The 10,886-nt window shown below is 35.4% G+C and overlaps 1 protein-coding gene across 1 annotated transcript in view; it reads left to right on the forward strand.

Annotated features, from left to right (window-relative positions):
* The window catches only part of igsf9a (immunoglobulin superfamily, member 9a), a 93,045-nt gene that overhangs the window by 60,193 nt on the left and 21,966 nt on the right, over nucleotides 1-10,886 (forward strand). Inside the window, exons 7-9 of the mRNA XM_005941374.2 lie at nucleotides 1,911-2,052; nucleotides 7,611-7,756; nucleotides 10,168-10,310. Coding sequence (XP_005941436.1) covers nucleotides 1,911-2,052; nucleotides 7,611-7,756; nucleotides 10,168-10,310 — 431 coding nt within the window. The remainder of the gene's footprint in view (nucleotides 1-1,910; nucleotides 2,053-7,610; nucleotides 7,757-10,167; nucleotides 10,311-10,886) is intronic.

Genomic DNA, 10,886 nt, shown 5'->3' on the forward strand with positions numbered 1-10,886 from the left:
ACCCTCAAGCTCCCAGGCCTCTGGTAGAGGACCCGAGCTTGAAGGATAAACCGCCCGCAGGGGCGTGCTGGGTGTTTTTATATATTTATTTATTTATTTATTTACTATACAAATAACAAACCAATTAAATCATGTTCTTAAACCCACATTTGAGCCAGCACACTGGTCTTCTCTGACAAGTATATCATTCAACCACTAAAACTAATTTATCTATTCAGGAATGCAAGTAAATATCTGTAGTTTGCCATCTTAATCAAAATATAATAATGTCCTTAACAATTTTTTTCTGCTTCTTTTGTAAAACAGTAAATTTGAAAATTAAGAGATAACAACAGTAATTAATTAAAATTATATTTTTAATGCTAAAATATGAAGTGCTTATGCACTTTATTAACCATCACAGAAAATATTCTAGTAATTGCCTATACTCTTAGTTTAGGGCATCTGTGCATCTATAGAGCACCCTTGTACTCTATATACTGTATATACTCTGCATGTATGGATTTTTGTCAGATATATTGATGTCATAATTTTTTACTTCACTAAAAATGTTTAAGCACTGGCCTCACATATGCACAATCTGAGCTGTGTTTGCTATTTCTACAAAATAGTGTCTTGACAAATTAGTTACTAATAACAGGTTATTATAGTAATATATATAATATAGTAAATATTGAGAATATTAATTTTTAAGTAAGTACGTACTTTGGTTTCTGAACAAGGACCCAGCAGACCTTGGAGAGAGACAAAGGGCTGCTCATAAAGAATGTAAAAGATGTAAAAATACAGTGTATGTGACATGTCTGGTCAAGCAAAGACATGATGGGGACCGCTGCAACATCGCAGAATGTTTTGTATATTTTAGTGTTACGGTTAAAAGAAATGTTTGAAAAGCCAATGGGGTATTAAGTTGGATTTTATTTTCATTTCTCAGTAAACATCTACTTCTTACAATTCAACTTTTGCTGTGTTGTATTTTGTTTCTTTTATTAGGTTTTAGCATCTATTTTTGTTGTTATTACGTTTCACCAATCTACAACCTATTTAACCATTAAATATCCAGTTGTTTCCCACTTTATCTGTGGTTGTGTCTTTCGCTACCATGCATTTCATGAATAATTCATTCTGATATTTATTAGATTGATATTTTGTATCACAGACGATTTCATTTTTTTCTCTCCTATGAATAATACGATTTTTAAGGGAATGTAAGAAATTAGTAGATGTCTCATGGAGGGTACAACAGGTTTTGCTCTGAGACCAGCCAAAACAAAAGGAATACAACATACTATACTCCTCTACAAGAGGAATACTGTAGTCCAGCGTAATGTTAAAGGATAATACTGAGCTACTGATGTATTTATGTTGTACTGAAACATATAAGGCATCTTTTATATCACGCTTAAGTATTTTTTAATACTTGAGCAATATACTGTCTTTTGTTGCATCATAAAAAAGGTGTAAGATAGTGAAGGTTACAGTAAGTATAATTTAATTAAAAGAATGCAATATACTAGAATAGATGCAACAATCTATTTGAGAGTCTTTTATCATTATTTGATTATATTGCAGCTCTTTCCTAAGAGGTCCTTCCAATTCAGTTTTCTTTTTGGCAAAATAGTCATTAAAGTAAAAGGAGAATACGACACCTAGTGTAGATAAGGGACATATTGTGAGGATGAGTATTGAGAAAGAGAAATCTGTTAAAACTGTTATTTGTATGAGGTGAATTTATTCATCTAGATACAAAGGAATTGTACTTATGTAATTTATTAATTTTTTGTGTCCTCTGCCAAACTGACACTGTTTCTTAGATTTTTAGGTTATTTATTTAATAACTATAGAGACAAAAAAAGGAAATCTTTATTATTATACCCTGCACTCAGCCTTTTTGTATCCTGCATCTCCAGGTCCGCCTGTCATTGTCATACCTCCCAAAAACACCTCTCTGAATATGTCCCAAGATGCACATCTCCAGTGCCAGGCAGTGGCAGATCCCCCCAACATGACATACGTGTGGGAAAAAGGTGGAGAAAATGTCTATCACATAGAGTGAGTGAACTACCATTTTGATCATTATCCTTTTTTCTTTTCTTTTTTTTCCGAGAATGTTGGAAAAGCTTAGTGGTTGTTACGTAAATCGAATTTTGTGCTTTTTGTTCAAGATTGCCTTCATTATCTTTTGCATCATAAAAAAAGGAAAATCACAAAAAGCGGACAGTTACTGAGATTTGTCACATTAAATCTTTAATTTAAATTTTTTTTTAAAAAGGAAAAAGAACCCAACATGTTGGGCAGGTTGTACAAGAGATGAGATTTACTTTATAGTGACTGTATTGAAAATTTACCAGAAGCATAACCTCACCTCCTCCTACAGTATGTCTTAGTAATAGGCATTATAGCACACAAAAGCCCAATTCTGTGGGTTTAACAAATCCAGAACATTCCTTAAAAGTATGTTTGACATCTACTTGTGGCAGTTCATTGAATACTTTCATGACAATAACTAACATGCAGTCTGCAGAGTGTCTTTATTAAACAGGCGCAGATCTTGTACGTGTTGGTATATACTGACATTTTGGTGAATGAGGACGAGTCTTCAGACTCTGCATTAAATAAAGGGATACATGAGATCACAAAATGTGCTCATGAAATTTACAGCAGTTTGAGCAAGATGTCATCAATTTTATATGTTTTATCATTCAATTATTTATAAGGCACTCAAACCCCCTGTCACTCAAGTTCAAAAATGTCAGGTAAACGTGGATCCATACGTTCTGTTGATCTGGAAACATGGATACATTCATGCAAAGATCACTTTATTATGAAACCCTCATTGATGCTGCATATAATGCATGGTAAATGCAATACATAGTATGGTTTCTTTGAGTTTAATAGCTAATGTTTGCATGCACTAAAATAGCAACAAATTTACCAGGCAAATGTAAAATTGTTATAAAACTGCAACAGCACCAAGGAAAAATACACCCAATGTTTTTTTTTTTTTTTGTTATTCATAAAAACTGAGTATTTAGTGTCCCGTGGGAGTGTCTAAGGTGATCTGTGGTTTGTCTGCCAGAATATGCACATCACTGTGCTCAAGCTTTTTAGTGCCAAAAATAAGAAATGCTTTTAAAAATAACACCATGAATTGCTTTTATTTATATGTTACTTCAGGGCACCTTTTCTAGCTGGAGATAGTCTTTCAGGCTATGCATTTGCAGTTGTTGTCATGCTTCAGAATTCATCATGGACCAATCACAACGTCCCCACATACTGTTGAATAAGTATATAAGCACCTGACTTGACTTGTTGTTTTCTAGATACAAATGAAACATCTAGACAGACCTGAATTAACGAAAATGAGCACTGAGTGATTTCTTTTCACTCTGAGGTAACATTGACTGCACAAACTGTTTTTACAGTCCAGTGGTGATCTAAGGGCCACGTTAAAGAACTCACAACTAAAAGGATTCTTTGCTGGCCCAGAATTGAAAGCGCTTTGCAGTAATCAAGTCTGCTAGTGATGAAAGAATGCTTTATTCCTTCGGTATATGCCTAGGAGAGAGGGTGAGCTGTGCACCAGAAATATTCCTGAGATGATAGAAGGTGGATTTTTTATTTTTTTTGCTACTTCAGATGTGAAATTTAAATAAGGAAAAAAAGAAACACACGCTGAGGTTACTTGTTTTGGGCTTGACATTTTGTGCTAAGGATTTTAAGTCAGAGACGAGCCTCTGTTTTCATATTTTACCTGCAGTTCTTCTTAACTAGTGTGGCTTGTCTATGTTTGTCCAGGTGTAGACAACAGGGTAACACCCATTAGCTGATATGAAAAACAACATTGTATCACATTGAAGTTTTCTAAATCAGTGTTTATTTTCTTATGAATTAATGCCTCATATGCACTGGGCATTAAATATTAATGAGCACAGTGATTAAAAGTAGGGAAAAAACATATTGCACTGCACTGTCCTCAGTTCCGTCTCCAATTCTCTTTCTAGTATCAGCTGGTCAAAAGGCATGAAGTTAAAAGTTAGCTGATAGATAATGAATCAGTGGAATCAGAAATGTATCTCGGCAGGTGTTAGATGCAGAAGGTTATTAGTTTGTAAATACTGGAGACAGCATATATTTTGTGTGTTTGTAAATGTGCAATTTCACCACAATGTTATAAGAAAAAAATAGGCCAAAATACTTCATTTATCTCATGGTTTTTAACTTATTTTTTTTTACCCCCAAATTATGTAAAGGACAATAAAAGATAACATTATGTTGTAGTCTCCAAACACAAAGAAAAATACAGAAATAAAATAAAAATAGAAAAGAGAAGAAATTCTGATGTTGCAGTAGCATCAGTCGTGTCACTTTAAAAGAAGAAAAAAGATATTGCCCTGAAAACTGTAAAGCGCCGAATGAGCTTTTCTCTATGAGAGGTTTCATAAAAGCTCTGTTTCGTGCCAGAGAGAAGATGGAGTGAGCAGGGAATGGCTCATGATTGCCAGCATATCATGCACCAGACAATTGAACAGTCTCTTAAAAAACAGTGGCTGGGATAGGGTCAGTTGAGCAGGTTGGGGGCTTAATTTGCATTACTTCTCCCCTTGAGCATTTCTCTAAAACAGGTATTACTGTTCATTATACTCAGGTTAATACTCAACCGGATTTCGATTGGTGGGGGGGAGATTCAGAGAGGCTTTTTGGACCTGATATATATTGCTGTTAACAGCTGAGTAGAGCGTATGAGGATTATTCTGATTATCTATGACTAATGGTGGGAAATAAGCCTTTTTTTTTCATTTCTTTGTTAAAAATAGTGAGGTGCTCTTTGACAGTGCCAAAATAGATTTCCTATATTCATTTCTTCATTTACACTCAGATTTCATGCTGTTGTTTGGGTTTAAGATGCAATCATGGCAAAAAAAAAAAAAATCAACACATACCTTTGAATTTGTCATATTTTCAATGTATTTTGACCTTTGTACCTTTTAAGAAAGACACTATTCTCAAGCTAATTATTTCATGTTCACAGCATTAATTACAAAAAGTAAAGTCATTCATGTGGAAACAGTAAGTAAAGTAAAGTCGTACAGCTGTAACACCTTCAGATCCATAAATTTCAGATCAGGTGTTCCAGATTGGGTGCCAATGATTGGACACTCTTTAGAAGTGAGAGCTGGAACCTGTCTTATTTAAAAAGTATGACATCAAGAGTCTGGTGTTTTCTTTGCTATTGAAGTGTGTCCTCTCATGTCAAGATCTAAAGAACTCTGTAAGGGAATCAGAAAAAAAGTTTTGGGTGCCTATGAGTCTGGCAAGGGACTTAAAAAGATTTTGTACAAGAATGGCTGCCCCAGCAAATTTAGCCCAAGAGTAAAGTGTTTGATGGAAAAAGAAGTCTCCAAGAACCCCCTGGACTTTATTCCAGGACCTACAGGAAACTCTTGCTACTGTTCGTCTCAAAGTACATGTGCTGACCTGCAGATGAGATGTGCAAGGAAAAGACTTGGCTGCCTAAAAGTAACATTAGGCCAAAACCAAGACACTTATGCCTGGCTTTTTGGGTTGCTGTGTTCCAGACTGGTAACTCAAATGTCGATTTGTCAAGTCACAAATGCTGTGACCATCACAAATGTGATGTGATGAGCATGTCACATGTGGACATTTGTGTGTAGTGTCATGATTTGGGGTCGCTGTGGACTGGGGAGTCTCTGAGTCCCAGTTATGAGCAGTTATTATCTTTGCTGTGTAAGATATTATGAATTTATTAAGTAAGTAGTTTAAAACTGAACCTGAAGGGTACCCTTTGATGGTATAATGGTTCCCATCAAATTAGCAAATCAGCCAAGGAATGGCTGCAAGAGAAGTGATGAAGAGTTATGGAAAGGCCTAGTCAGGTTAAAAGCTACGTTATCATCTTGTTGCTGTTCAGCAGAAATGATGTCACAAATAGAGCTGGCTATGTTTGTTTTACATTGTAGGAGGATTTAAATGGGCTGTACATGAAAAAAGCCCTCTATCATAATACAGTTGACAGAAATCTACATGTGGCAGTGGCAGAAAATTTTACAAGAGCCTGGTAGATAATTGTGCAAAAATACCTACAAGTTATTGATGCCAAACAGGGCAGTATTAGCTTAAGAGAGCAAGAGTAACGTGGATATTAAATGTGTTTGTTGAGTTATTAGAATAGAAACTGCTAATTAAAAATGCTAATTATTCCATGTATGAAAAAACAAACAAACAAAAAGCAAATAATTTATTTTTTTGAATGAGCCCTGCACATCTATCATTTTTCATAAGTAAATCACCTTAGGAAAACCTTTTTGTTTTTTTGTTTTTTCCACTTTATTGATTTATTTATTTATTTTTACCACAAGGGGAGTTACCACAGTAACTCCCTGAAAAATTATACCCATGCTAGCGAAATATGATACAAAAAAGTGAGAAGGTAGTTTAGTGCTGAAGCCTTGGGCACAGTAGCACTTTTGTGCTATACCCTAACACATGCATGGCTTTCTGTCTACACCAATAATGCCAACATGCTGTTGCAGGTATTATCCTTGCCTTATTAGTTCAGCATGTTAGCTTGCAATTAGTTGCTAATTACTGCTTAAAAAAAGTAGAGCTGAAGCAAATGGTAATTTTATTAGGTGATTACAGGTATTTAATTATAATGTACTGGATAAACTAAAGCTGACACTTTTAACCTGGGAAAAAACGAATATAAGGAAATGTAAATATGTGGCTACATTCTCTATATGTCTATTTTCCATAGCAATTCATTCCATAGTTGATGGCATATTTTAGTTTTGACACTAGTGCTGCTGAATAAAATTGACGATAAAGAAAAGTACGTCCAATAAACCTTTGACCTCTTGTTTTATTTTGTCCTGTAAGATGGTAAAAAACAACTTCTTACCATCTCCAGTTTTATTCTGCAGGTTGTCCTCTGTGTGTCTGCCGTTTGTTCCTGAGGCAGGTAACATACCGAGGGTTTGATAGAGATTTGTTTGCTAAAGAAGCTGGCCCCCGCTGCAACTGACTGATACAGTAAATGCGCCGTAAAGCCTCATAATTGAGTTAAAAGAGCTTGAAAAGCTCTGTAGGCCTTCAGCATTGGCGATAAATCTTTGCGGTCACTGACAGTGACCCATATCACATTTTTCAATTGATTCTCTGTTAACATGAAACTGAAACAACTAAAATATTCAGTGGCACTGGCTATTTTTCTTCAATGCAAGAGGAAAACAGTAGTGCTAAGAAATATCCAAGTTTCTTATAGTACGTGAATGTGAATGTGGCTGAAGGTGGTCCCTTAAACATAACACCAAAGTCACAAGCCTGTTAGATGGATTTGTTTGTTTGTCTTTTTTTTCTTTCTCTTTAAATATAAGGATGTATAACATGAGTGGGCACACTGCCTCTCACTCTAACTGAAATAAAATGAAATGTCCTTAACCTCCATCTGCACAGAACAGTGAATAACAATATTAATAATAACAAAAAAAAACCCTCCTACACTTTTGATGTTCTGAAAATGTGCTAGAAAATATTTCCCTCTTATTCTAAAGTAGCTGGTTTGCTCTCATACTGATGTTTTTCTCAAGGTCTCTAAAGTCACGAGTGAAGATCATGGTAGATGGGACTCTACTTATCTCCAGGCTGATCCCAGAGGACTCTGGCAACTACACCTGTGTGCCAACCAATGGCCTGCTCATGCCGCCAACTGCCTCTGCCATCCTCACAGTGATGCGTACGTTTGTGTGTGGTCTGTGGCTAATATATAATAAGATGTCATAAGAAGAAATATTTACTGTGTACTTCATTTATCCCAGATTGGTCAATTCTTTTTAGCTACAACACACAACATCTTAAATAAGTTAAACATACACTAATTAATGTACTATATAGCAAGTAAAATATTTCAGTAACTCCAGCAGAAACAACATTTCAAATGGCTACAAAAATGGTAAAGCAATTAATAGTAAAGCATTAATTGGCTCACAAGTGTCTGTTTTAACTAAGCTGAAATTAACTGTTAAACATCAGGGTACAGACGACTGTCTGCTAGACAGATGTGTTGCATTATAGAGATATTGTATCAAGTATGAAACAATTTTCCGTGTCTGTCCTTGTGGCAGGGGAGCTGAATCAGTCTGTGAGAGAAAGTGCTTCAATGTTTGCTTAGTAACCTCTGCAGTCCAGCATAAAAGTTGTCCAGTTTTCATCCAATCACAGAGCCACTATGAGTCCTTAAAAGACTATTTGTAATTTCCTTCAAATTTCATTTCTTTTCATTATTGTCTCTATTATTATGAATATTATTGTCATTAAGGCCTGAGCACTCACAGTGTAAAGGCCCCATTGTATCTGCTCAGTTTAATATTATTTCGACAAAATAATTGCCTGTTTGAGGGCCTAAATTGCATGAAAACTTGTGAAATCTGGCATTGATTAATTTTAGAAACAACTTCAATAGCAAGGTAAGAGTCCACATGGACTGCCTATGTAACATTTCTGGATTTTAAAACCTTGGTCACCTAGAATAATCAGGTCATTCCCAGTAACCCTCAAACCATTAAAACACACAAAGATGCAAAAAATATTATCAAAGATGTACTTCTATGGGGTGTGAGCATGACACATTAGATAGTGTTTCAGTGGATGGTGCTGACAGAAATCCATCAAGTGTTGGCATCACAGATGGCAGGAGGCTAACACACATAGTAGGGGAAGCTGACACACCTGTATGTAAGTCAGGCATTGAGTAGCTTGGTCATCCAGAAAGAACCAGAGTCCATTTGCATCACAGTACAAATAAACTTTGACTTGTTCATCTTGTTTTAGTTCACTATGCTGCATTTTCAGCACTGATAACTTCTGAACAACTTTCCTCAGCACAGATAACCAAAGCTTTAGGATCAACTGTGCTGTGTGAATATAGAGTAAAGAAACTCAGCCTTTGCACAATCCTCCTTTTCATCTAAGTCCATTAAGGCAAGAACCAAGCTCCCCTATGCCTTGAAAATGTCTAGATTATTCTTTTTTCTTTAGAGGCAAAAAAGAAAGTGGATTCTAAGAAACCAGCCGTGTCATATATTTTATATTGTTTATATATTGAAAGGGTGGTCTCCTTATTGAATGATGGGTACATGTACATATAGAGGTTTTACAGTGTGTATACTTCTGTTATATTTCTGGAGTGGAGATGATATATGTATTTTTGAAAAGATATTTCTATTTTTATCTAGTATCTTTGATAGTCTTTAAAATACAAATATGTATCGAAATTAGGTTTTACTTGCCCAGGGGCAAGATATGGAGTAGCAGTCTTCACTTTAGAAACATTGTAGCATCGTAAGGTAGACAAACACTGTGATGGACAGTCACAAACAATATTTTAAGCTTCATTTTAAGCACTAAGTCATAAAAAAACATGTCCTGATTAGTTTAATTACCACTAAGAAAGCCCCAGTCATATTTTATATATTGAAACAGTGATCTCAGAAAAAATATATAAAAGACAGTAGGAAAGTGAAAGTAACTGATAACTTTAATGCCAAGCGGCAAAGGATATCCGTACCTTCTTTCAGCAGAGGTACAATGGAAATTACAAAGTTCCTGGATGAGACTGATAACTAGTGTTTATTAAGGAAATCTATATAAATTAAATCAAAAAGATGAAAATAAGATTTCAGAGACATTAAATATGGTGTTTTATTGCACTGCTGTCAGCAGTAGAATTAGTTCTGAAATAAACTGTAATGAAAAAATGCACAGTTCCTAGAACTGATGTAGAAAACTAGACCATACATTCCCTTGAAACCCCAATTTTTGTCTTGTTTTTTCCGCTTATTGTATTTTTTTTATTGGAGAGGCTTCTTTAAGGTTTTGTAAACAGTTCCCTATTAACATTTTGCTCTTGCCTGTGAAATATATTATTCTGTCAGGCACTCAGTCAACTGCAAACTTCTTATACTGAATACACAGACTTGCAGAAAATGCAATACAACAAAACAATTGTTTTTCAAAATAAGTTATGGATCATGGCACAGTTCCTCTGCAGTGGTATGTGCAGTTTTCCTCAGTGTTGACACAGTAAAGTATTTGAATGCTTAACTATTACAAAAATAAATAATGCTTTATCTATATAACTGTTCTCAGACCCAGCCCAGGCACTAAAAATGCCCCAGGAAACATACCTCCCCACAGGTATGGATGGTGTGGTTTCCTGCCCAATGGTAGCTCAGCCCCCGCTGCTCCGTGTGGATTGGATGAAGGACGGAGAACCAGTCGACCTGTCTTTGGTAATAAGAATAATAATTTCCACATAACCGCACATTTTCCTTAATAATCAGCCTTTGCTGTGTCCTTAAAAAAATGCTATCCCCTGTTCTGTGCACCCAACACTAGACTATTGATTTATGATACTCACAAGGAATCACTGGCTGTTTTCTATTAGTACAGAATGCACAATTTGTCCAACAGTGCTGTGAGCTTTATGAATCGATAGCTGTGAGCATTTACTATATTTATTTACTATTTATGTAGTTATTTAAACATTATAAAATCACATTTCCTGTGCTGACTCATCAAAATATGTTCTGTTTCCTAGGTCTAAGGCCATGCAATCACATACATTTTAATAGAGTGGCAGACTTTTTTCAATCTTAAAAGCTATGAAAGCCATCCTTAAGGCATTCCTTACTGCCCCATGTACTCCCATCTTTTTCTATTATTTTTCTGCTTTCACTTCAATCTACTGCTCATTTCATCTCATTGGATAAATGGGTGTAGGAACCATTATAGATGGGGGAGGGGAGTAGCTTTGTCCTTTCTTTAAAAAAATCATAGTTGCACACACACACACACACACACACATA

The sequence above is a fragment of the Haplochromis burtoni genome, unplaced genomic scaffold, assembly GCF_018398535.1.
Source record: "Haplochromis burtoni strain Fernald_Lab_line unplaced genomic scaffold, NCSU_Asbu1 Contig_298, whole genome shotgun sequence".
Classification (NCBI taxonomy): domain Eukaryota; kingdom Metazoa; phylum Chordata; class Actinopteri; order Cichliformes; family Cichlidae; genus Haplochromis; species Haplochromis burtoni.